The sequence below is a fragment of the Astatotilapia calliptera genome, chromosome 11, assembly GCF_900246225.1.
Source record: "Astatotilapia calliptera chromosome 11, fAstCal1.2, whole genome shotgun sequence".
Taxonomy (NCBI): Eukaryota; Metazoa; Chordata; class Actinopteri; order Cichliformes; family Cichlidae; genus Astatotilapia; species Astatotilapia calliptera.
The window spans coordinates 3,064,265-3,088,753 of NC_039312.1; the positions used below are offsets into that span (position 1 = coordinate 3,064,265).

Below are 24,489 nucleotides of genomic sequence, written 5' to 3' on the forward strand. Positions count from 1 at the left end.
TAGTGTAAAGTGCTTTGGGGTCCTTAAGGACTAGAAAAGCGCTGTACAAATGCAGGCCATTTACCATTTGTTTGGGGCATCTAGAAAAAAGATTGTCTGGAGAAGAAAAGGTGAGTGCTACCGTCGGTCCTGTCTCACCCAACAGTAAGGCATCCTAAGACCATTCATCTGTGGGGCTGCCTCTCATCCAAGGGAGTGGGCTCACTCACAATTTTGACAAAAAACACAGCCATGAATAAAACATCCTCCCACAGGAACTTCTTCCAACCATCCAAGAACAGTCTGGTGAGGAACGATGCCTTTTCCAGCCTGATGGAGCACCGCCCCATAAGGCCACAGTGATGACTTAGAGGCTCGGAGAACAAAACACTGAAATTTTGGGTCCATGGCCAGAAAACTCTCCACACCTTAATCCAATTGACAAATTGTGGTGAACCCCAAAGAGGTAAACAAACATGACATACAAAAACCCACTAATTTTCACAAACACCAAGCATTATTACAAAAGAATGGGTCACCATCAGTCAGGCCCAGAAGTTGATTGACAGCATGCCAGGGCGAATTGCAGAGGTCATGAAAAAGAAGGGCCAACACTGGTCAAATATCGACTCTTTCAAAAATGTGATGTAAATGACAATAAAAGCATTTGAAACGTATGAAGTGCTTGTAATTAATAATTATAATACATCACAGAAACAACTCAACCAAAGATCTGAAAACACTGAAGCAGCAAACTTTGTGAAAACTAATATTTGTGTCACTCTCAGAACTTTTGGCCATGACTGTATGTATTTATTTACTTACATGATATGTTAGCTGAACATTTCAAGGGTCAAGTTGCTTTATTAGCTAATTTTATCAGCTATTCATTACCAGGTTCAGGCTAGAAAACACTACATCTAACTGAAAATGCCTTTCGTTTTGCTCACTGAATGCATAAAGCCAAATGTTGATACATTTTTCCATTAGTAAGTTGTGTTTTGAAAAGAAGTCATATATTTGTAATTGCTAGTTGCATTCAAAGGCTTAGACAAAGACAAAGAGCATAAAACCTGGATATCTGAAATAGAGCTTCTACTAATTCATGGTGAAAAGAGTTAGTATGAGAACAACCCTTGAAGAAATGCAAGCATGTCCAACTGATCATGCATAGACCCATAACATATTGGACAGATGTTATATCCCATCTGGCCAAGCACCCCTGAAAGTGTGAGAAGGCGTGGTAACGTGCAGAACACAACTCCCACAAAGAGAGGACAAGACGCTTAATGTTCTTTAAATAATGTCACGGCTTTGTAGACAAAGCAGGAAGACATATTTGTATGTGAGCTGCAGACTTCCACATTATGATCTTGTTAATAGTTTTACATCTTCACTGCATACAAAAGAATTACTCATGACAGATATATCATTACATCTATGTCTGTACAGGCTGTGAGTCATGGTAGTGTAAGGAGCGTGGAATGAAAGTGACTGGACTGTTTCAGTTTCTTGAAGCTGTCGTCAAAGAAGCTTCTTCAGTTCTAAAACCAAATGGTGAGAGTCCCAGGTATTTAAATCCTATGGGGATTGTCCCTTAACCTCCTAAGACCTGAACTCTTCCACAGCAGCATTTTTAATTTCTCTTTGATATTTGGGCTGATTGGGACCCGATGAATGTAAAAACAAAGAATTACCAGATTTTTCTTTTTACCTTATTTTTGTTTTTAAGAAAATTAAGAGCCACATATGAGGATATTTGTTTAAAATGTTGATAGAACAGTAGCAGTATAATGTCCTCGTACGTGGATATCAGTCCCATGTAGAACATAATTGAGTATTTTGAGTATCGGCAGCACGGTGGCACGGTGGTTAGCACTGTTGCCGCACAGCAAGAAGGTCCTGAGTTCAATTTCACCAACAAAGGAGTGGCTCCGTAAGAAGCATTTGAAAGCCCTGGAGTGGCCTAGCCAGTCTCCAGACCTCAACCCCATAGAAAATCTGTGGCGGGAGTTGAAAGTCCGTGTTGCTCGGCGACAGCCCCAAAACATCACTGCTCTCGAGAAGATCTGCATGGAGGAATGGGCCAAAATACCAGCTACTGTGTGTGCAAACCTGGTAAAGACCTATAGTAAACGTTTGACCTCTGTTATTGCCAACAAAGGTTATGTTACAAAGTATTGAGTTGTATTTTTCTTATTGACCAAATACTTATTTTCCACCCTGATTTACCAATAAATTCTTTACAAATCCTACCATGTGGATTCATGGATTTTTTTTTCACATTCTGTCTCTCACAGTTGAAGTGTACCTCTGGTGCAAATTACTGACCTCTGTCATCATTTTAGGTGGGGGAACTTGCACAATCGGTGGCTGACTAAATACTTTTTTGCCCCACTGTAATTGGTTAATCCAAATTGCCCATAGGTGTGAATGTGCGAGTGAATGTGAGTGCGAATGGTTGTCTGTCTCTGTGTGTTGGCCCTGCGACAGACTGGCGACCTGTCCAGGGTGTACCCCGCCTCTCGCCCTATGACAGCTGGGATAGGCTCCAGCGCCCCCCGCGACCCTGAACAGGATAAGCGGATGCGAATGGATGGATGGATGGATGGTGATGTCCACATATGTGGACGCCAGGTCCTAGGAGGTTAAGAGGGTCGTTGACCCACTTTTGAGAATTTGTCTCATCACATAAGCCAAGTTGTGATAAAGGTGTGGGTCATTCTCAGCAGAGGTCTGAGGTGAAACCACTGTGAGCCCTTACCTCATCCCATCATGTGACCTATTGAGATCATCTTGTGCAAAATGTGAGTGGGCATTAAGGGCCTAGAAAGGGATCTCAAAACCTAATTGTTGTTCCATTTGTCATTCTTTTTTCCCCCAAGTTGGTGTCAGACCTTCTTTTCTCTCCATATTCACTGATTTGATGAAGGCGCAGTTGGGATAACCACATGTTGTAAGGGCTTTCTTTGCAGCATCTGCCTGGTGTTGTAGCATCCTGATTACTCCTAAATTATCTGTCCATGAAGCCAGATAACACACACCAATGAGTTAAACTGCAGGAATGTCTTAAAGACATAAAGACCTGGATGGCCGCTAACTTTCTGCTTCTTAATTCAGATCAAACTGAGGTTATTGTACTCGGCCCTGAAAATCTTAGAAATATGGTATCTAAGCAGATTCTTACTCTGGATGGCATTACCTTGGCCTCCAGTAACACTGTGAGGAACCTTGGAGTCATTTTTGACCAGGACATGTCCTTCAACACACATATTAAACAAATATGTAAGACTGCGTTCTTCCTTTTGTGCAACATCTCTAAAGTTAGAAATATCCTGTCTCAGAGTGACGCTGAAAAACTAGTTCATGCATTTATTACTTCCAGGCTGGACGACTGTAATTCATTATTATCAGGAAGTCCTAAAAACTCCCTGAAAAGCCTTCAGTTAATCCAAAATGCTGCTGCATATTTTGTTCATACTTCATTGGCTTCCCTGATAAATCTAGATTCAAAATTTACATTTTTATAATCACCTATGAGGTCTTGAATAATCAGTCCCCACCTTTTCTTAAAGACCTCATAGTACTGGATCACCACCACAGAGCACTTTCAGACTGTTTTGCTTCCTTGGGCTTTTAAAAGTAGAATGGGACCAAGAGTGAAAACAGATATAAGATCCCTTGAAAAATTATATAATGAAACTTGTATGTTTTGGATACTTCCTAAATCAATATATGAAAGTGATGAGAAACGAGTAAATCATATAAGCCTTATATGATTCACTATATGAAGCAAGCTAAGGCTGATGCAAGTCTTTTCCTATTTCTTTTCCACATGGGTTCAGCCTCCAATCCACTTCTGTGGAACCAGAACATTTTAGGTCTGCTTTTAACATTGGGTTTAAAACTTCCCACAACGGACTGAGTGTTTCTTCTTCACTCAGATTTTTTCACTCACTCAAATTATTTGTTTTCTTTGTATTATCATAGAGTCTTTACCTTACAGTATCAAGCACCTTGAGGCAACTATTGTTGTGATCTGGCACTAAATAAATAATAATTTATTTAATATAAAATATTATATTATTTCGTTTTTTAAATATAACAAAATCTGGTCAGCGGGGAAAATTTGGTTTGCATCAACTCCATTTTCTATTTTATGCTGAAGTTAACATGAAAATGAGACTTCTGTCATGCTTATACTCAGTATGACTCAGTCTCCCCTCGCCTGCTGTAACAGCCATACATTCTACTGGGAAACAAAATTCAGCAGTGGTAATAACACCTTTACAAAAGTAATGTGTTTCCAAAAAAAGAACCTCTACTCTGTATTATTCTGTTATGATCCGAACTAACTGTGTGGCTATTGGGTTTGGATCATCAGGAGCTGCTTGTATGTGTCTGTGCTGTGTGGTGATGACTGTATACTCCATTTGGGATTACCTACTCCGGTACATAAACAAACCACAGACTACAGCTGTGCACAGAGGATGTATAAGGGGACAGGAAGGGATGATGCTGCTGCTAACAGGTGAGAAACCTTGAGAAACACTCCACAGCTCAGTCTGAAAACCAGCCCAGCCTCAGTGGAGACTCACATAGTACAAAATCCTGGATGTGCCAGAAACGTTTTTCTTTGGGGAAAAGAAAACAAACTAACAGAAAAACACATTCAATGAAATGAAAGTAGCTGTTACACATCAGTATTAACATGATTAGAAGAAGAGTCGCTGATATTTCTGGAGTACTTACATTACATTTAGATTAACTTAGATTTAAATAACAGTCCAATCACATTTTTTCTCAATCAATTGAAAAATGCAAGAACAACCAAAAACTAACATAACTGGACATTTGTCAAAGCTGGGAAGGCTCCTAAAGAAAGCTCCAGGTGATCCAGGAGAGAAGGACAAACTCAGTGATCCCGTACGTGTCAGGGGTATCAGAAAGGTTGAGACACTGTCTCTAAACACCACGTCGCTCTGGTTTTTGAACCCAGAAACACAAACTGGAAGTATTGGTTCCATGGGTATTTGGACACCTTCATTGCTATGAGTACTTATAACTAATTGGTGAGTCACGTAATGAGAATATCAGACGCTCAAACCTTTCATTACTTGTCATTAGCAGTGATTCTTTCTGACATTATTAATGAAAGGCAACCTTGACCTTCCCCAGCAATCTAGCAGTATGACACTGATTAAAAACCCTGGGAGAGTGACAGAGAACAGGAATTGAATCGTGTCGTCCTCAATATTTTATAAATCTTTCAGGCAGGAGAATTATGAATGCTTGTTAAGTGAGTTACCACAGTCCTGCAGTTTAATTCAATTCTGTGTTATTTATATTAACAGCTGCTTTAAGATGCCGGCAGCACCAGTCTGTTTTTACACTGTAAAATCTAATATTCTGTTTAATTAAACATATTAAGCAGACTGAACTCAGTTTTTATCAATTTGTTATTAGAACTCAGTTTAAGTACTTTTTTTCAAAGAGCTGATTAACTCAGGTTATTTGAGTTGACTTAAATTAACTAAGTAAGCTGGAAATTTTTGCTTCTCATTGTGGAAGGATAAAACGATATGGTTTGAAAATGCCACGTCACTACCTTCCTCCTCCCTCGCAGTGTTGCCAACTCCTCAGTAAGGAAAATCGCTATTGGCTGTCCTAAAAGTTGCTAAATGATGTACGTTGTAGTAGAGAAACATAACATCATGTAAGGATGAGTAAAAAACGTTTATTTAGAACTACAGATTACATTTCTTTTAGCAATTATTGTTTTTTTTAATGTCACAATTCCAACCCTGCTCCCTTATCCGGGCTTGGACCGGCAAAAGTGACCCGAAATAGGCGCTCTGGTGGAGTTACTTTGTGTGTGTGTTTAAGTGGTTTTAAACCTTGTGATCCACAAAACAGCATAACAGTAAAAGAAGAAATGACTGCAGTACAGTCAGTGCAGGAGCAGCGGCTTCACTCATTCGCTCATTCATTTGCAGTTTGGAGGCATTGGTCCAGTGCTGGCTGGATGTCACTGATAGATAAATATATAAGAGAGTTGGGTTTGATTAGTAGAATCTTTAGTGTTTTACTGATTGAATAATTACTTAGAATCCTGCTGACATATCGGTACAAAAGCTGAGTGTCTGCAAAACGAGCAGCTTCCCCCGACTGCTTTTACCCCGTCAGATAGGTGCACATCTGAATTTGAACTGAAAATTGAATCTTTACTTTGAACATGTTAAATATTCTCATGTTAAACTCTGTGAACTGCTAAGACAGATTGCCCTCTCTTTTGGGAAGTTGGCCGCAGCCGATTGACCGCAGACTGTGGCTTCCTGGACGGGGGGGTCAACCAGTGCTTTAATACAATATAATCATAACTAAAGTTTTTTGGCTGTGATTCCTCAGAGTGGATAAACAAACATGATAACAGGAGACTGCAGTTAGATAAGAGATGAATAAATATTGCAGGGCTGAGTGAGTGAGGGTTGAAATATTGAACCAGAGCAGAGTTGATGATAGGACATGTAGAGAAGGTCGCTAGCTGTCGACAGCAGAGGCGTACGCTCAGTTGAACTGAGCAGAGTCCAGTCTGTGCAAACTACACTGGAGCAGAGTCTCAGACCTACAATGGGTTACAGGCCTGAAAAGCAGAAGCGGTGAGGTTAAAGGTTATAGACTAACATACAACAGGGTGGATGAGAAAGAAAGGCTACAGGTCCAGTGAAGAGGAGGTGGGCAGTGTGATAAACCTTCACCGTTTCAGAATCAGAATCAGAATCAGAAACTTTATTGTCATTGTCATGAGAACAACGAAATTAAGAATGGTCCCCGATCATTGCATCATCCCTAGCAATATCAAAATATAAATAAAACAATAAAATTCAATAAATAAAATAGATAGAATACTTAAAATACTAATAAGATATAACAGTAAAACATTCACATACATTCCCACACACATGCTTCAGACCGTGCATAGATTAACACAAGAGTGGCGTGATGGACATTTTTTTGTAGTATTCAGATGTGTTATTGCAGTTGGATAACAGTCCACTTCTATAACTGATTAGAAATGTATTAAAATGTGTTTCTTATTTTGTATTTCTTGTATTTCTTGTAGCCATGACATGTTTCACAGTTCCTTTCAATACCTACTTTATTTTAACTCATTTGGATACCATAAGTTATCCAAACTTTTTCAAAATGACCTTCTTCAAAATTAAATAATTTAAAAGTTTCATTTAAGTAAGTGTAGGTTAGTGTTGTTTGTCATACCTGTTGCTTATTATTGGGTCTAAAATACATTTTATATTTACAAAGTAAAACAATAAAACTTCATCTTAAATGCTTTTTTTTGTCAAATCTTACAAACTAGGCAAACAACCAAACTTCTAGAGATAACTTTTTCGGGTTGTTTGACACAGTGAAAATGACCCACTCTGGCAGTTTGTGGAGTGGAACTGTGGAATGGGTCTGCTGTCGCAGGCTAGCGAGCCTGGAAGTGGAAAGAGATGAAGTGGTTGAGAGGTGCCAAATTCCACCATTCCCGCCTCCCTCCACTGAGATGACCATCTCACAGCCCTGGATGTTGCTGCATTGCAACAGTGGTTTGCAGATGCCCAGACTATAATAATAATAATGGATTGCATTTATATAGCACTTTTCAAGGCACCCAAAGCACTTTACAATGCTACTATTCATTCACTCTCACATTCACACACTGGTGGAGGCAGCTACAGTTGTAGCCACAGCTGCCCTGGGGCAGACTGACAGAAACAAGGCTGCCATGTCGTACCATCGGCCCCTCTGGCTGTCACCAGTAGGTGAAGTGTCTTGCCCAAAGACACAACGACCGAGACAGATAGAACTGGGGATCGAACCAGCAACCTTCCGGTTACAAGCTCATCTTGTAACCGGTCGCCCAGGACTACAACTTTATCCTAATGCAACACTGCCCAAAAGCAATGCAAAGAATTTGAAGTGTGGAAATACTGGAACCGGCTCACAAACATCAATACCGTTTTAAATACATCAAAATAAACTATTGTTTACATTGTGATGGCTGCAGTTACAGCCACACATCGTGGGTAGCATCTACCAAACATCACAGCGCTACAATAGAAACTCTTACATCACACTACACTTATATTTGTCTCTCTTTAAATATAGGATTTAATTTACAGGATAGTAAAGAATTGGTTTTGGTTTAGAATTAATTAATTTCTACAATCACATTATACTGTATTCTCAGTTTATTTGCACAATGACGTAAACTAGCACCACTGAATGAACAATGGGCTGTGAGGTCATTTCCTTGATTCTGTGTTGTGCCATCCGCCTCCCCAGAGGTTGTTTGGTTTCTCCGATGTATAACTCCTGGGAATCCTCCTGGCACTTAAGAGTGTACACTATGTTACTCTATTACCGATCAACAAAGCTGCAGTCAGCTGAGAATGAAGAAGTCCCCTGATGATGATGATTCTGAAAACATCCAGATGAACAGAATCAACCTTTTGGGATAGTTTCAGTCAGGTTTTTGTGTGTTTGCCCCCTTTTTGTGTCTTTGTGGGCTGATCAGTCACTATTTAAGTTTCCCCTTTGTCTCGTTGGGGTAGGTCAGTTTGTTTGGGGTGGCAGTGTTGTTTGTTGAGTTCAGTTACTCTGACATCTTTTATGGGCCCAAGATTTAGATTTTTTGGTTTAATTTAAGTTTGTTTTTCGACTCTAAGCTGTGCCTGACTTTGCTTTACTGCTCGTCCATCACAACATACAAGTTGAAATTGCAGGACAGACTTATTTTAAACTGTTCAGCTGTTACTCAGTTGGTTAGGAACTGAGAGTTTTTGTGGTTATTTTATTTAGAAGAGGACAAAATACAACAACAAATATTCGTACCTGCTTCAGTATCCCAGCAGCCATTTCGTGGCCACAGTCAAAGATAATATGAAACTCCTTTCCCCTTTTCATCTCCTTTAAGAGTGGCTTTGCATCCTTGGTTTCTGCAGGCAGCTGCCGAATCTTTAACCGGATGTTGTACCGTGAAGGCGCCTTTATAAGCTCTTGCAAACGAATCAGACCTGTGAGAAAAAGCAGAAAGACAACACACATTTGAACAGTTTTGTTCCTCCACTATTTGCGGACGTCCATGAGGACGATCTATTTTCCAAAAGGACATTTTAAATGTATGTATCTTTCCACAATAACTGTGGTTACAACTTTATCTAATTGATTTGGCAGCAGCAGTTATAATCAGAGCAAGAATAAGAAAGCTGCAGGGATGTTTCTATTGGCAGTTCTTTCTAGTGTCGTGCATTTCTCTTCAAAATCTTTTTCTTTCAGCATCGTTGTATTTCCCTCTCAGTCTCTCTGTCTTTCACAGTGTATCAGCCCACATCACAGCAGGATCAGTGTACTTTAATCCAAACACCACATATATTCGTACACATCAGTACTGCGTGTAACAGTCTTCATGCATCATGAATGAAATCATAAATGTCACACAGTACATGTAAATTCAACCAGTTTTCAACTGAAGCATAAACATCTCTTGTTTTTCACATAATGAAAACATGTTTGGCGTTTTCAGGACCTCTGATTTTGTTGTTGTTGCCTGAAGTTTTGGGGCACTTTTGTGTTCTTCATTATTACTGTATTACTCTGGCAGATTATTTATTATAATTATTATTACCCATCCATGCATCCTCTCCTACTTATCCAGTCCAGCCTCACCCAGCTCCCATAGGATGACAGGCAGGGACCTGACAGATCAGCAGCTTGTTGCAGAGCTAACACAGAGAGCCGGACAATCATTCACCATCATATTCAGAGGCACCGATCAAACAAACAGCACTAACTGCTTGTCTCTGTACTGTGGAAGTAACCCGGAGTTTTACAACATGCATTTCAACTCATAACAGCAAAGTCTGGTAGTTATCCACTCAAGCTTCAGTTTTGTTGTATTTTTATCAGTTTACTTTGTCAAGTGCTGATGAACGTTTCTGTGGAGTAAAGAGTTTACTTAAGAGAAAAGCTTTTTCACTGAAACAGAGCAAATCTGCAAGATATCATGATAGAAAAAGGTTTTTAATAAAGGGTCTTTTTAACATTAATGGTAACGTATACTCAGAGTCGATCACTCCTCATTAGAATGATACAAGCATTAACCCCACGGTGTGAAGGGTTAGCTAACAGGGACAGAAAGAGCTGAGTGTTAAATTGCTATACGCTGACACAGCACAGTTTCAGACAGGACGCTTGGCTTTGGTATGATAACAGACTTTATTGTGTCAGTTAAAGCAGACATCAGCATGAAAATAAACCATCCCTGGTCACAACTGTAAGGTAGCACCTTGTGTTAGAGGGGTCTGGGTTGATAATTACAGCTGCTTAGATAAATCTGAACCAGTTACAGGCTGTTTCCAGTCCAGTCGATGTTGGTTTCTTTCAACCACAACCATAATTCTTCTGAACATTAACCAAGTACATTTTGTGCTTGGTTATGCCAAATTACTTCATTTAATATGTATGACCTGCTTTCTTTCTTTCTCTCTGTTGCCCACCTGTACAACCTGGTGTAAACAATTCCAAATATTAGGCTGCTATCCTGAAGAAGGGGCTGCAGAGCTGGAGTTAAGCAAAGAAGTAAGAACCTTTGGGAATGTGAGACAATGAGATGACTGGGCGTATGTATGTGCTTCACAGAAACATGGCTGCTTCCACAGTGCAGCAGCACCTCACTTCAGAACTTTTTGGTCAGATAGAGATGTTCATTTGAGTGGCAGGAACAAAAGATTAAAACTGTTAGTTACTGAAAGTCATGCAATCCTGCATATGTTACTATGAAGGAAGATTTCTGCAATATTGCACTGATAGCTTTTACAATACCTCCACATTACTTGCAGAGGCAATTCTCATTAGTCATTGTTATTGTTGGCTTCTTGTTTAATGACAGCCTGTATCCATAAAGGCTTTTGCAAGTTTGACAATTGAGACTTAAAGACCCTTCAGGACTGTTTTGAATCTACATGTGGAGAAGATATCATCTGTTTGACTGGATGGATCACAGACTATATTAAATTTAGCAAAAATACCACTGGAACTGTATGTTGCCTGTGAACAACATCCTTGAAAGAGTAGTTGTCAAACAGCTAACAGATCATCTGCAGAGGTTTATTTGAAGAGTTTCAGTCAGGTTTCAGAGCTCAGCACAGCACAGAAACAGCTTTAGTGAAGGTTACAAATGATCTTCTTATGGCCTCTGACAGTGGACTCATCTCTGTGCTTGTCCTGCTAGACCTCAGTGCAGCGTTCGATACTGTCGACCATAATATCCTATTAGAGCGATTAGAACATGCTGTAGGTATTACAGGTACTGCACTGCAGTGGTTTGTATCATATCTATCTAATAGACTCCAGTTTGTGCATGTAAATGGAGAGTCCTCTTCACACACTGAGGTTAATTATGGAGTTCCACAGGGTTCAGTGCTAGGACCAATTCTATTTACATTATACATGCTTCCCTTAGGCAGTATCATTAGAAGACATAGCATACATTTACACTGCTATGCAGATGACACCCAGCTCTATCTGTCCATGAAGCCAGATAACACAATTCAATTCAAATCAATTCAATTTTATTCATATAGCGCCAAATCACAACAAAAGTCGCCTCAAGGAGCTTCATAGATACAGAGAAAAACCCAACAATCATATGACCCCCTATGAGCAAGCACTTTGGTGACAGTGGGAAGGAAAAACTCCCTTTTAACAGGAAGAAACCTCCAGCAGAACCAGGCTCAGGGAGGGGCGGGGCCATCTGCTGTGATTGGTTGGGGTGAGAGAAGGAAGACAGGATAAAGACATGCTGTGGAAGAGAGACAGAGATTAATAACAGATATGATTCAATGCAGAGAGGTCTGTTAATACATAGTGAGTGAGAAAGGTGACTGGAAAGGAAAAACTCAATGCATCATTCAAAATCCTGCTCCTCACATACAAGGTCTTAAATAATCAGGCCCCATCTTATCTTAATGACCTTGTAGTACCATATCACCCTATTAGAGCACTTCGCTCTCGCTCTGCAGGCCTACTTGTTGTTCCTAGAGTATTTAAAAGTAGAATGGGAGGCAGAGCCTTCAGTTTTCAGGCCCCTCTTCTGTGGAACCAGCTTCCAGTTTGGATTCAGGAGACAGACACTATCTCTACTTTCAAGATTAGGCTTCAAACTTTCCTTTTTGCTAAAGCATATAGTTAGGGCTGGACCAGGTGACCCTGAATCCTCCCTTAGTTATGCTGCAATAGACGTAGGCTGCCGGGGATTCCCATGATGCATTGAGTTTTTCCTTTCCAGTCACCTTTCTCACTCACTATGTATTAACAGACCTCTCTGCATTGAATCATATCTGTTATTAACCTCTGTCTCTCTTCCACAGCATGTCTTTATCCTGTCTTCCTTCTCTCACCCCAACCAATCACAGCAGATGGCCCCGCCCCTCCCTGAGCCTGGTTCTGCTGGAGGTTTCTTCCTGTTAAAAGGGAGTTTTTCCTTCCCACTGTCGCCAAAGTGCTTGCTCATAGGGGCTCATATGATTGTTGGGTTTTTCTCTCTATGTATTATTGTAGGGTCTACTGTACTGTGTGTTCTTCTAACCAAGTGGTGGTGTAGAAGGTCCCTGAACATAGATTATTTCGATGACCCTCCACACTACTTACCTGACAGGCAGTGGTGCACTTTTTCTAAGAGACTTTTTCAGCATGGGGGCATATTGAAGAAATCTTTCATATTTCATGAAGTGCCTTTTTACAATGCCACACATCTGTCTGGCAGAGCATTCTCTGTCCTCTCATGTTAACATTTTATTTGAATCTCAGCTGTTAACATGCATTACCTTCAAGCCACGTTATTGCACTGCACTGTCCACTACATTGTACCGCTACACTGAGCTGCTTTAATTTGTCAGTGTGTCATTTACATGAATTTTCTTTTTAGCTTGAGATATTTAGATATTTGGTCATATTCTTTTTTTGCTGAGCTACATTTTAACTACTGAAACAAAGAGATTTTCATAGTGTGATTGGACTGGGAGTGAGCTGTGCTGCATACAGGGTGTCGTTATAGTGCAGACTTGTTGGCTTGACTCAGTCTGTGCTGTGTGCTGGCAACGTGCCATTATGAACTAAATCAGAGTTGATGTCTGGCACACTTCTTATTCAGATATCAAAAAGCATGTGATAATAGGATGGCTAGTGGCACAGAATACAGATTGCAGTCTGGAAAATGAGGGTGGAATTTTTTCATGCATGCACATTCAAACTTAATGTGGAGAACCAACAACAGTCTATGCATTTACTTTTTGACAATACACTAGATAAACTAAACTAAATCACAGAATATAACTAAATGCTATAATAAAAAGTGGATTTAGAGAAAAAAATAAATTAAAACTAACCTGGGTCTGTGTTGTGTTCATGCTATAAATAGTCACATTTTGATCAAATCTCTGTGACACCTGCACAAAAAAGGAAAAAACCAGAATAGCTTCATTCTAATTTGTGATCTGTCACAAATATTGGAAGTCCCCATGGACCTATATTCCAACCTCACAACTGTTTTAATATGGAGCTATTTTCATTATCATACTCTAAGTTTTTACTTTACATTGGTCTCATTGCTCATTAAGGAAAAGTTAATTTGTAAAAATTATTCTTCCTTAACTGTATCTTGAACTTTTTTCTTTGCTTTAAATGGAGGAGTGTTTAATTATTTAGTGTTATTAGTAGTAGAAGTAATATTGTTGTTGTTGTTATGACTATTCAACTGTACACTGGAACACTGAAACAAGTCCTGAAAGCTAAAGAATAACAAGTTAATGTATAGAACAAATGTGCTGTGTTACTAACATGTGAAAATAAAACTGCTCTCATGTAACTAGTTAGAGTATTGTTAATCACACACTTCATAGACCATGAGATATTTAAAAAAAAATAAACCAGTGCTCGCATCTGAAAACATACCATTATATTTGGTCTAAACTGGTGCAGCAGTCTTCTGGGCCTGTGCCCACAGTCTACTGTCTCCAGCTGTTTGCCCTGTGGCATTGTTTGTTTGTGCATGAATGCAGTGCTCGGTGGGAGAGCAGTCTGCAGGCGCTTCAGCAACCAATTGCTAGCTTTCATTAAGTCAAACATGATGTCACACACTAATGATAATACCCCCAGAGTGTTGACCTGTGAGACACTGGCCATGTTCCATTTAACCAATGCAAGACAAAGTGACTTCTCTACTGTGGTTCACAATCACCTCAGCTGGCTACAGAAACACTAGTGGGTACCTAAACCACATTATGGAGCTTTTTCCTTTTACTATGGCTATGAGAAAATCATCTTTCTACAAAAAAAAAAAGACTAAACAAATCTATAGATTGGCCATGTGATTGTAATTGAGAAAAAAATGAATGTATTTCATGTGAAAATGATAGGGAAAGTTCACACTGGGTTACATCCTCAACAGGAGCTGGCTGAAAAAATGTGAAAGCAACAAGTATAGAAAAAACAGACACACACAGAGACACAGGAGGTGGCTGGAAGCAGGTAGTGTTGGAGGGTCTCTGCTCAGATAGCTGCACATCTGAACCCAGAAAAGTGTGGTTGGATGGAAATATCCAGTCTGTCCAGTTTGAAGTTGACCTTATCAGAGCTTTAGTAATAGCAACCCTCACATTATATGTGATCAGTTGTTTTAGAGACTAACCTTGGCCGACCTGAGTGCCGTATGAAAACATCTCTGTGCTCTTTGTAGTTTGCATATAAACCAAATCTGGACACAGATGACATATGTAGTATATGGTAAATGGTCTAATTCTATATAGCACTTTTCTACTCTCCCAGAGTACTCAAAGCACTCTATATAACATGCCTCATTCACCCATTCATACAAGCACTTCTAAACTCAAGTGCAATTAATAAACATTAAGCAATTTGGGGTTAGTATCTTGCCCAAGGATATTTGACATGCAGACTGGGGGAGCCAGGAATCGAACCACCAACCTTCCAATCAGTAGCTGATCTGCTCTACGACCTGAGCCACAGCCACCCCTACAGTATTTACACTATATTCAAAAGCCCTAGTTCTGGCCTACCCTGACGCCCAACAGTCCTTCATTGTGAACACAGATGCCAGCAATGTAGGCATTGGGGCTGTCTTGTCCCAGCAGATTGGAGATGGAGAATGTGTTGTGGCTTATTTCAGCCGTGCATTGGGTTGAGCCAAAAAAAACTACTGCATTACTCGGCGCAAGCTGCTCGCTGTAGTTCTGGTAGTACAGCACTTCCGTCCATACTTGCATGGCTGCCGCTTCCTCCTCCACATTGACCATGCATCCCTAACCTCTTAAACTTCAAGCACCCAGAAGGCCAGGTGCCCCGCTGGTTGGAAGTGCTCCAAGGACGTCCCTGTGCAGCAGTTGAGTGTCATTATTCCCAATGACAGGAGGAATGAGGTCAAACAGCACTGAGCCAGCAGCAGGAGGCTGATGAGGGCCTACCACAACCTTGAGCTTCAAAAAGGCCTCATGTACCAGAGGTGACAGGCCCTGGACAGGGTAGAGACCTCCTACAATTGCTGGTGCCCCATTCGCTACGTCCCCAGGTGCTCAAGCTTGTTCATGGCTCAGTGGGAGCAGGGTACTATGCTAATGCCAAGACCCTCCATTGTCTCAGTGGGTGGCTTTACTGGCCTGGGTGCCAACGAGATGTGGAGTTGCACATGCATATCTGTACAGCACAAAAGGGACCTCTCCTGCAGCAGTATTTGGTGAGGGCCCCTATGGAACGAATAGGAGTGGATATTTTGGGGCCATTCACCATTGTTGAGTTGGGGAACCAGTATGTACTGATGACCATGGATTATTTCACATATTGGCCTGAGGTGTACACAGTGCCAGATCAAAGTGCAGCTACAACAGTGGAGAAGTTGGTGGAGGAGAAATTTATCCACCTTAGGGTCCCTGCTGAGCTCCACAGTGACCAGGGGTGTAACTTTGAATCTAAGGCCTTTGGGCAGGTCTGTCAGTGGCTTGGGTTGGAGAAGACAAAGAAACACTGCTCCACCCTCAAAGCGACGGCCTGGGCAAGCGCCTCAACCGCACCCTGGCTACCCAACTGGCCATCCTAACCAGCCAACACCAACGTGACTGAGACTGGCCCTTTGGTCCTACAGAATTGCTGTCCAAGAGTCCAGTCAGTGCACACCTGCTGCCCTATTGTTTTTGCAGGATCTCTAAACACCAATGGACTTGGTGTTTAGGCCCTGAGCCTGAGATTGCTGGTGGGCAAGAAATGGACCCTGAACTTTGCAGTCATTGGCAACAGCCTACGGAAGTCATGACAGTGTTATCTGAGGTGGTGTACCTGGTACGCATGCATGGCTAGGGGCACATGGTAGTGTTGCACCAGGACAGACTCTCACCATATCGCCCACTTGCCTCACCTGCTGTTGGGGAAAGGGGTGGCAGCTGTACCTCATGTCCTGATCAGAATGACTCTCCCTCTGCTGGCCTCAATCGGCCTGCTCGCCTAAGGCAGGCCCCCAGACATTTGAAACACTTTGTGTAGGGTCATGGGGTTGTCAGGGACAACTAACTCTTTCTAGCTCTGATGTGTGCATCAGTATAATCGGTATACCAGGAAATCGTGCATTGACAAAAGTTCCCTGCAAAGTGTGATTAAATGCGTTATTTTTTTTAACACATTATGTTTTTTTAACCAATTTGTTAAATTCCCAGCCCTTAAATTCCTAGTATTAAGTTCACTTTTGGCTGTTTTGGAGACGCTTTTCAGTTTGCCACACTGTCCCTGTCCAGATGAGTCAGACAGAAATGCAAATTTCCATCTCCCAGCTGGAGTTTCATTTATCTGTTACTACAGAGTCTGATTTTTGTTGAGCCTCATACTTACACAGGTAAGTCAGTCTGCAAAGGTCATCTGGAAAACTATGTCACCCTGGCTTAAATCTTATTATCTGAATACCACAAGTTGACACACTCTATAGATCTATGATGGAGAATCAGTCCTGTTGTAGGCATTACCTCTTCCAACAAAGAGGCTGTCTACAGTTTGATGATGGAACCACCTGCTCAGCATCTCCAAAGTTTATTTCTTGTTTATTATTTATTCATACAAAGTAATGTGGTATTTGGTATAATTGTATCAGCCTGGTGCTGGCTGTAATTGCAGATGAAGCAGAGCAGCAGACAGCTTGAGTGGTTTGGGCTCACAGATGGTACCAGTGGTCTTTCTTCAGAAGAACTACCACAAATGATGAGTCCATCTCACCACCTTGACTGATACTCTTCTGCACTGCACAGAGGAAATCAGCTGACCAAAGTTTGTTCAGTGCTGTCTAACGAAATATATATATTTCATATCTTCTATGCTGACAGATATTTTTCTCTTGACAGGCTCTGTAGAGGTTTTGACAAAGCAGAGAAAAATACTATACTTCCCCAAAAGGGCATCTGATCCATCGTCAGAGGCAGCAGGTAAACCATCCAAAGCTAAAGAAGAAATAGTTGTGAGTCGTAGAGTTTAATGTTCTTTTTACAAAAGCATAGGAAGAGGCCCCGAGGCAAACCCAGGATACACTGGAGAAATTGTATCGCTCTGCTGGCCTTGGAAGGCCTTAGTGTTCTCCTGGACAAGCTGGAGGAGGTGGCTGGGGAGAGGGAGGTCTGGGCTTCTCTGCTTAGGCTGGTGCCCCTGTGACCTGGCCCCGGATAGGGGGAAGAAGATAGATGGATGCATGTTGTACATAGTTATTATAAAAAAGGAAAAAACAATGGAAGAAATTGATTTTAATTGTTAGTCTGCTGCTACAATTGCTGACTGTGACCTCAGAGAGCAACTGGTCTGCAAAACTAGAATTGGACTGAGGGAAGGAGCAGTCTTCATCCAGCTTCAAAGAACGTACCCAGGTGAAGTGATGTAGATCAGTGGATAAATGTGTCTCCTTTCAAGTGCAGTCACTCTAAGCACGTCAGTCCCTTTCTAACTACCTGGTTACTTCCTGCCAGTTATTTTGGAAACCATGCAGTAACATGACCTAACACTGTGTCATCTTGTCCCCTCAATGTTGAAGAAGATGACATTTCAAGGAGTCTTAAAGACAAGGGAAGACTGGCAGAGAAAAGAACACTCCGTACCAGGAAAGGCTGCATAAGAAAAACTGTAGCACGGCATCTCCATCGATGTCAGTGAAAGCCTGTTGTGACAGATTTTCTCATCCAGAGTTTTAAACAGCTAGAAAGAAAACTAGACCAGTGTACTGTGATGTTTCACCATCATCAGGCAGACGCTTTTCCTCCTATTCGTGGTTACATCACCAGAGACAACCAATGCCATCCTCAGGACATCCCCTTATCATGTACTGAACATTAGATCACAGCAAGATTACAGCAAGAGCAACAAAGAGTGTAAAAATCTGAGTATGACTGTTTTTCTGCTTTGTTATTATTAGTGGATATTTTGCATGTTTTGTCATTAACTTTTTACTGTCATTTGTTACTAACAAAGTTCACCAAACTCAGATCACACTCTGTATGTGTTTTCATCTTTATGAGCTGCGCTGTGATTGGAGATCATTTATCTGAGCGGGACCAAACCCTAACCTGCATGGACTGAAAAGCTGTTAAACCTAAACAAGAGGTCCCAGCATATAAGAAAACAAATGTCTTAGAAAGTGTTGACTCAGTGACTTTATAAAAGCTTTAAGTATTCCAGGTAGAGGTTGAAGTCCTTTTCTTATTTATTTTCTAATCACCAGTCTTTCTGTATTCCTCTCAGTTTATTTGTTGCCTTTGTCAGTTCTTTCTCTTTTGGGGCTAATTGTAACCCTGGGTCCCCTGCCATGTTGCTTTGGGTTTTTCAGTGTCCAGTTACTTTTCACTGCTGTTTCATTTTGGTCTCTGTACGTGTGACCTCTGCATGGACTGCTTGTCTTTGTGTTTGTAATCACTGCCAGTTTTTGACTCCTACCCAGCCTGAGTGAATGTGCTGCAGACACAGATGTTTTCATTTTATATATATTATATTATATTTTAATCTTTCATGACGTAAAGTGACTGTGAGAACATGAGATTTCCACTTATTTACAAGTCATCATTATTATATTAGAAAATAGGAAAAACAAAGACATTCTATTAATAATGCTGTTAGTCAAATTCAATTCAATTCAATTCAATTTTATTTACACAGCGCCAAATCACAACAACAGTCGCCTCAAGGCACTTTATATTGTAAGGTAGACCCTACAATAATACATACAGAGAAATACCCAACAATCATATGACCCCCTATGAGCAAGCACTTTGGCGACAGTGGGAAGGAAAAACTCCCTTTTAACAGGAAGAAATCTCCAGCAGAACCAGGCTCAGGGAGGGGCGGGGCCATCTGTTGCGGCCGGTTGGTTAAATTCAGGTATAACTTGGATACCAACAGCAGCATACCAAAACAATAGCATAATTCACAATCTAACATAAATTATTAGTCTAAGTCATCATTAATAATAAGCCTAATCCTATGCTATGAGAGATGAAAATGACCCTTTATTTGTTTCTCTTTTCTTTTACTATTTGATCTGTGATCAGTGCCCCTCGCATTGACAGGATGGAATAACGTCGGAGTCGGAGTGTTAAAGAACAGCTTTGAAATTCTCATGAGCTGCTCGCATAAAAGAAAAATCAACAACATCAACATCATAAAGCGGATATGCCTTCGGCGCCAGCTGTGGGTTCAAGGCTGGAGCCGAACAAGAACTCCCTGATAACGACTGTGTGTTGACTGTTTACTTAGCCTGGCTAAGTACGGATGGCTGCTGTGTTGCCTGGGATTACTCCTTATCCCCTACCCAACCCTGTTGCTGGTCACGTGCTCTATAATGTTGTACTGTGGACATTTATGTGCTTTCTGTGCAGAGGAGTTTTTTTGTTTCCTGTTCTCATGCTGTCCTCTACAGCCCAGCATGAGTAGAGGTCTCTTTTTTTCCTCTTGTACTTTCCCATTGTAGTGTACATTTCAGTGTTTTTCTGTAATGCAACCGTTCTCTGACTTGTATCCCCATGTGATGTCTGTGTAGTGTGTGTAAGGTCGGGGGCGGGTTCATTCCACTGCAGGGCAACCTGCCACTGCATGTGGCGAATAAAATTTGAACTTGAACTTGAACTTGAACACTGACAGCCCAGTCCATTGTTGTTGTTGTTGGGCTGTGGTCTATCCTGGGATCCTTGACTGAAGGACAGTCTGCACCCTGGGCAGGTGTCCAGTCCATCATAGTCACAGCCAACATTTGGTTCAAAAATATTAATGTAAACTGAAATCACAGTAGGATTCTTGAATGGAAATGAAAAGGTGCATGTGTATATTTAAGTATCTGCCCCATCAAACCTCCTGCAGGTAAACCTTATTCATGTTTGAAGGTAACAACATGATGCAAAGTGCATTCAGCCTCCATTTTAGTGAATTTTAAAAATGGAAGGATTTTAAAACATCAACCCCTAATATCACACATATTAAAACAACAACACATATGTCAATGTTTTTGATCAGTCTGTTGATTGTGGTGGACACGTTGCTTTTAAAACCAATGCAGTAAGTGACCAATATCAGCACACTGTGCACTGAGACCATGATCCACACTTGTTTGAAGCTTTCTTCTTCTTCTTTGTGGCATCAAAATGGAAGCAGCAGAAACAGCATGGGTTGCTTTGATCTACCAAAAAGAAAAAGCAGAATATCTGAGCTGAAACCAGTCAGGTGAAATGATGAAGATATAAACAATAATTCAATGCAATGTCTCAGGTTGGTTAGTGAGGTGTCTTTAACCCTGTTGTCTTTAGCTAAATGAGTTAGTTCACTTTGTGGCTGGGCTGTGTCTCGGGTTCTGTCATGTCAATTTGGTCACGGATGTCACATGACATGATAAAAAAAACAGTTATCGAGGACACATACGTTTCATAATGCATGTATATGTCTGTATCAATGAATAGAAGTCTGCCATTCTTTGCCATTTTTATATTTTATATTCATACGTGTTTCAGAAATGTAAAAACATGTTACAGTTACACTGACACTGGTTAGTGTAAATGACCTTAAATCGCATCACCTGATATCTAGTGTCATATGATCACAATGTCAAACTTTTAAAAGCTGTATTTCTAAAAATATGTAATTGTAACTATATTCAGAAGAAATGAGCTTCTATCTGTGTCAAATATCAACAGCAGACCTCTTACACCGTGACCTTTACTAGAGCACAACCACAGAGTTGTAGTAACTGTTACTCCAAATATCTTACGGTAATAAAAATACCTTTTCAGTGCATGGCCTCAAATATTTCTTCACAGACTTGTTGTGAATGCCACGGGCTTTATCTGCTGGTTCAAAGACAATAAACCAAAAAAAGAAGATGATTTTAGTCGTTTTATGTGCATCATGCAGCTTGAATGTGTTGTTTAATGAGGTTGAATAGCCACAGTTACACACAGCAAATAATACTATAATGTTACAACATGCGTTCTATGCAGCATCTGACTGATACGTAAGAAATGCTTCTACAAAATGACCGTAGCAAACATTTGGTCTGAAGTCGTTACACTTTAAATAATTTTACAGAACAAACGAAGATGAAAAAGAAAGTGTATCACTGCAAATGGCAAATGCAAAAGTCACTAAATAACATTCAACTAAATGTCCACAAATGAACCTGTAGTTATACTTTAATGTCAGGTTTATTTTTTTAGAATTTGTCATTTCTTATATTTTGATTAAATGCTTATTTTCATTATATTAGAATGTGCAACGACATTATGGTGCACTGTCAGGATATCTCGTGCCTAATAATAGTATAAATAAGAAATGTATGCAGAGGTAATACTAAGAAGTAGAAGTGATAAATATTACACATAATAAATAAATAACTCTTGTAGTCAGTGGTTTTTGAGTTCAGTGTTCAGTGTGGATATGGCTGTCGGGTAAAAACTGCTACTTTACGTTTGTAAATGATCAGATGACATAATTGGAATACGATGTATCCAGTTCATGGTCGCAGGAGGATGAAGCCCATCCGAGCTTCCACAGGACAAAGGCAGGACAGGCTGCCAGTTTCTCACAGGGCTAACACAATACATGTGACAGAAAATCCACTGAAATTCTCTTTACAAATTAGGGGTGCAACGATACACAAAATTCACGGTTCGGTTCGGTTCGATACTTTGGTGTCACGGTTCGATATTTTTTCGATACAAAAAAAATGTTCATGCCTTTTTAATTTGTCATTTATTAAAATTATAAATATATATTTTAACTCAAAAGTACAGTTTTTAAATTTAACCCTAACCCCTGTGCGTGTTTTTTATTTTGACAGCGAATGCGCACCTGCGGACCACTTATGTGCAGCCCTGGTTATTTAGCTCGTCATATTGCAGCCACAGAAATTCTTTTGTCCATGAAACCATAAAGCTGCACTTTCTTTTTGCCTTATAGTCTGATTTGTCATAACTTCTCCGTTTTGTGGTAAGCTTTTCTTTGGCTGTCACTTCTTCACCCTGACCTGTCTTATTTGGCTCAGCAGAACTAAAATATATATCCTGCTGCTTTTACACGCGCACTCACATAAGCTCAGTGATTCTCTGCTCGATCAACCTCTCACATGTTTAAGCTGCGGGAGATTTCACTTGTCATGTTTGCATAGTAAGCTAACGATTAATAAGACGATGTCAGAGGAATTGGTGCACAAATTATCATCACTCACAGATCAGTGCTGTCACTCTCTATACACAGTTCGCACGATTGCAAAGTGAAAGCAAAAAACAAGCGCAAATTCAAACGCAATTTCAATATGTCACATATTGACAGTGGCTCACCGATGCCAATGACATAATTACCCAGCTACATTTCTGAAAGAATGCAAAAGCATTGACATATATTTTTCCTACAATAGCCCGACGGGCAGGGCAGAGATAGATTTTGGTACCCCGACTGAAAAAATCGCTAGCTCCGGGACGTCGGGCTAGCGATATTGCAAGCCCTGTATCTGATTGAGGAATCACTCATCTTTGGAAAAGAGAGTTTATTACAGAGAAATGTCTCTTTCCAAAATAAAAGCTATACTATCCGCTTCTTCTGGGCTATATTCTCAGCAGCATATTAAACGGCTGTCTAAATGACTTGGCTAAAGTTAGTAGCATGCTTGCTTGTCTGCTTCCACTTGTCTTTGCACTAGGATGATGTCGGCGTAAATGTGCAGTCATATTCGTTGTGTTCCCACTAGTGCTTTCAGGTTAATCTCGTTGAAATGACCTTAACGCCACAACACGTCAAATCTCCGTTAACGAGCTACCGCCGATCGCCCCGTGCATGGGGCTAGACGGCCAACACGTTAACGAGCTAACTGCGCTAACACACTAGTTCCCACCCATGTAATTGAGCATTGCATGACACATCCAACATACTGTTTTACTTTAGTCCATGACTCGCTTACCTTCAGGGTCATACGTCACATGAAAACCAAAATAATTCCAAACGCCAGATCTGAATGAGGGTGGGGGAGGTCCATGTTGCAAGGAGAGCTTAACTTCTGTCTCGCTAGCTTGCCCTGCTCTCTTCCTTCTGACGATCCTGTCTGTGTTGAGCGCTCAGTGGATCTGCGCTCGACAGTGCAGCCTAGGCGGAGTAGTCGAACGCAGATTCACTGAGCGCTCAACACAGACAGCATCGTCAGAAGGAAAATTGATAAAATAAATTACAAATGTTGTATTGTTCGATACATATGCGTACCGAACCGAAAGCACTGTATCGAACGGTTCAATATCGATACGAATATCGTTGCACCCCTATTACAAATATATATTTATAAATATTTTTAATTTTTTAATAACAAACAGCTAGCATAAAAAGCTTCTTTCAGATGCTTTCTGGTCTCAGTGTAAGGTGGCTGTGGCCTCACTGCAGCTGCCTGTTGGAAATCCTTTTACTTCTTGTCTTCTCCTAATGTTGACCACCTGCCTGTGATAGCACTGACTGTGGCTGAGGAACAAAAAAGGGCAAACACTTGCCTTCCTCTAATAAGCGCATTCATACAGAGGTAATCCATGGAAACACTGTAGCCTTCCCTTTTGGCAGACAAATACATTTCTCTAAAATTCTTCTGTAAACAGAACATCATGTGAGAATGGATGACATGGTTTTTCAGGTGACACAGCAGTCCCACAGTGACAAATGAAGCTTCTGTGGATGAACAAACCACCTGAAAAACGAATACAAGGCTGGTATATAAATCACTAATATGTTAAAAGCACATATTAAGGGTTGTTGCTCACCTGTGTTTCTGAGAATGTCAGAAGAAGCTTTAAGGGTCGGGGAGGAGAAAAATCTTTTAAGGACTTTTTAATTTCCAATCCATCTCTGAAAGAACAACAGCAAAAACTACAATGACATGTGAAGGGGACATGTTGATTA

The 24,489-nt window shown here is 40.6% G+C and overlaps 1 protein-coding gene across 5 annotated transcripts in view; it reads right to left on the bottom strand.

Moving 5' to 3' along the window:
* Nucleotides 1-24,489, bottom strand: part of grik2 (glutamate receptor, ionotropic, kainate 2) — a 326,891-nt gene that overhangs the window by 216,371 nt on the left and 86,031 nt on the right. For all 5 annotated transcript variants that reach the window (XM_026183896.1, XM_026183897.1, XM_026183900.1 and 2 more), the window contains one exon: nucleotides 8,878-9,059. In XM_026183896.1, the coding sequence (XP_026039681.1) occupies nucleotides 8,878-9,059 (182 nt within the window). The remainder of the gene's footprint in view (nucleotides 1-8,877; nucleotides 9,060-24,489) is intronic.